The 2775-nt window shown below is 44.4% G+C and overlaps 1 protein-coding gene across 2 annotated transcripts in view; it reads right to left on the bottom strand.

Annotated features, from left to right (window-relative positions):
• wdpcp (WD repeat containing planar cell polarity effector) overlaps positions 1–2775 on the bottom strand; it is a 42762-nt gene that overhangs the window by 34868 nt on the left and 5119 nt on the right. For both annotated transcript variants that reach the window (XM_031875054.1, XM_031875064.1), the window contains exon 2: positions 1446–1637. In XM_031875054.1, the coding sequence (XP_031730914.1) occupies positions 1446–1637 (192 nt within the window). The remainder of the gene's footprint in view (positions 1–1445; positions 1638–2775) is intronic.

Raw genomic sequence — 2775 nt, 5'->3', positions numbered from 1 at the left:
TCTCTCTCTCTCTCTCTCTCTCTCTCTCTCTCTCTCTCTCTCTCTCTGGTGTGGTGAAACGTTCTGCATGTTCTTACCGATGAAGCACCGTACGAAGAGTATAGAGTTAAGCCCAGTTCGGTATCTTTTTTTTTTGGGGGGGGGGGGGAGGGGGGATCTTTCATCTGCTTTTTGGCACGAGGACAATCCTACGGTGACACGGAATCGGGTCACGGGTGACGTTTTTTGCCAGAGGCCACGAGGATGTGTGCGTCTTAAGATGCGTGTGTGTGTGTGTGTGTTTAGGCGTTCTTCACGCTGTACCACAGCTTAGCTTCCTCCCTTCTTATTTCAGATGGTGATGCATGGAGGTGCAACACGGAGGTGCCACCCTTGAGGTGACTTAACACGCCGTCCCCAATCCCATCCAGCACAACACAGGCCTCCCCATTCAAAACAGCAGCTTTGTTGCCTCTTTCACTGTGTGTATAAAAACACATGAGTTATGATTTGTTTACTGGGCTTCAAACACCGCAGTAAAGGTATTAGAAATCCTTTTAAGACAGGATTTCTTATTCACGGTCACTCATGGAACTTTATGCTTTGCTCGGTCTCATTTCTTACTTGTTTACCGTATTTAATCATTACAGTTATAGTTAAATTAATCTGAGCTTGTTCTCTATAAAGTCTTGTGAAACGTGCCTATAATGAGAGCTGATGTTAAAAAATAGATCGATTTCATTTGAAAGAGACAGGAAGTAGGATTTTCCGTGTTTTATGCAAGAAGAATAACAGTATCAACAGATAAAGGTGGCAGAAATTACAACAAGCAACAACCCAAACTCTATCTTTTAAGAAACAAATACATTTTACAGACTCATTTTTGTTTTTTTGTGAAAAAAAAACAATCAAACAATCTTAATTACTGTCAGGTAATCATACTTGATCAGGTCCTCCTGCATGAATATAGAATAATGAATAAGAAAATAGAAACTAACTGTATATTAAAGCCAGGCTCTATTTTTCACTTCTGCACCATCTTTTTCAAGTCACTCGAGACAATATTCATGATTATCCCCATAATGGAAATTTACCAGCATCAACTAATTGTGAGTTTATTATTTTTCGTTGGATGAAATCCTTTTTTAATTCTTTATACTTTAATTTCAGGCAGCAACTCGCTCCCAAACAATCCACCATTTTCTCACCAAACGGGAAACTTTTCCCTCTGAGTCTGAAGGTGAGAGGATCAAAACCAGAATCGGTGACAAGAACATATTTAAGTTAATGCCACGAATATCGACTCCAGTGTCGCTCCAGTTGTAAGAAAGAAAACCACAGTTTGTTGCATCCCCACAGCGACCAGACAAGACTCCACGGGGACAACGTCAAAAACCTTCTCCAAGTCTTGAAAACGTTGTCCCTGCCCTTTTTATGTGTGTGTGCGTGTGTGTGTGTGTGTGTACCTTGAGGCCTTCAGCAGGCGAGCAGCTGAGCAGCACCAGGTTGTTCCTCTGCGTGTTTGTGGGGGTCCAGGTCCACGGCTCGTCATCGAGCTCGTCCAGGTCCCACCAGCAGAGCGCCACATCCTGCACACGGTTGAGGCGCACCTGTCTGCGGAGCCTTCGGCCACGCCCACTGGCCTCCACACACACCACCTGGATGCGCAAACACACACAGAGGAGAGAGGATGCGTCTAGAATAAAGTGGCAGTCGACACACACGCATATCTTCTTAGTGTCTTAGCGATTCATTTGGATTTACACACTTGAGGGCTCTGAAACTTAACCCCAAATATCACTCATGTCCTTCCCCCATCTTGTTTTTTTGTTGTTGTTGATGTCTAAGGTTGTTTTTCATCTTCCATTATTAATGTGTGTGTGTTTTTGTTCTGTCGGGGCTTGTTGTTTTAGTGATGTGCATATTTTTTGGGAAGGTCTGCCACGCTCTACGGGCCACAACAAAGAGACGCACAGTAATGAGCTCTCGCAACGCTTGAGGGCGCGCGCACACACACACACACACACACACATGCATGATGCATGCACACAAATACACATGTACATGCATGTAGAGGCACTGGTATGAAAAAGTGCACAGGCTTTTTTGCAGACACACACACACACACACACACATGATTAAACAAACGGTGCTCCATCCAGAAGCACTTTTAACGCAGGTGAAATTGCAGGTCTTACTCTGTGACCCCGGCTTTCATGCACACCACGGCTCATTCCTCCTCCACATACATACACACACACACACACACACACACACACACACACACACACACCAGGCCTTTCATACACTCTTTATCTCCAGTCACACTCACTAACACAATGAACCAGCTACCAGAGACGATGGCCAACACACACACACACACACACACACACACACACACACACACACACAACCTCCGTCTGTTGTAGAAGAGTGACTCACAGAAAAGGCAGGTTGTATAAACGCGGTAATACAGACATTTGTTTTTAAAAACGACGGTTTAAAAGCACAGAAACATGCAGACATTAGTAAATCGACAAGCTGGAGAGTTCAGTGGTCCATGTCTGCCCCTCCTGCCCCCTTGAGAGGGGTTTGGGTTTGGGGGGGGGGGGGGGATCTGCTTTGGACACAAAATACAGAGATGAATTAAAATGATGGAAGAACATCTGATGATAAAGAGAACAAAGAGTTGCCCCAAACGGGAGATCACTGACAGATGAGAAATGGAAAAGAAGAAGAAGAAGAAAATATCTAAAAATGATTGGGTTAATAACACACTATCTACCCCCCCCCCCC

Source organism: Anarrhichthys ocellatus, unplaced genomic scaffold (assembly GCF_004355925.1).
Source record: "Anarrhichthys ocellatus isolate YVR2014 unplaced genomic scaffold, GSC_Weel_1.0 scaffold3, whole genome shotgun sequence".
In the NCBI taxonomy this organism is placed as follows: Eukaryota; Metazoa; Chordata; class Actinopteri; order Perciformes; family Anarhichadidae; genus Anarrhichthys; species Anarrhichthys ocellatus.
Note: the sequence above shows the minus strand (reverse complement) of the source record. Positions and strands in the feature narration are given on the sequence as shown.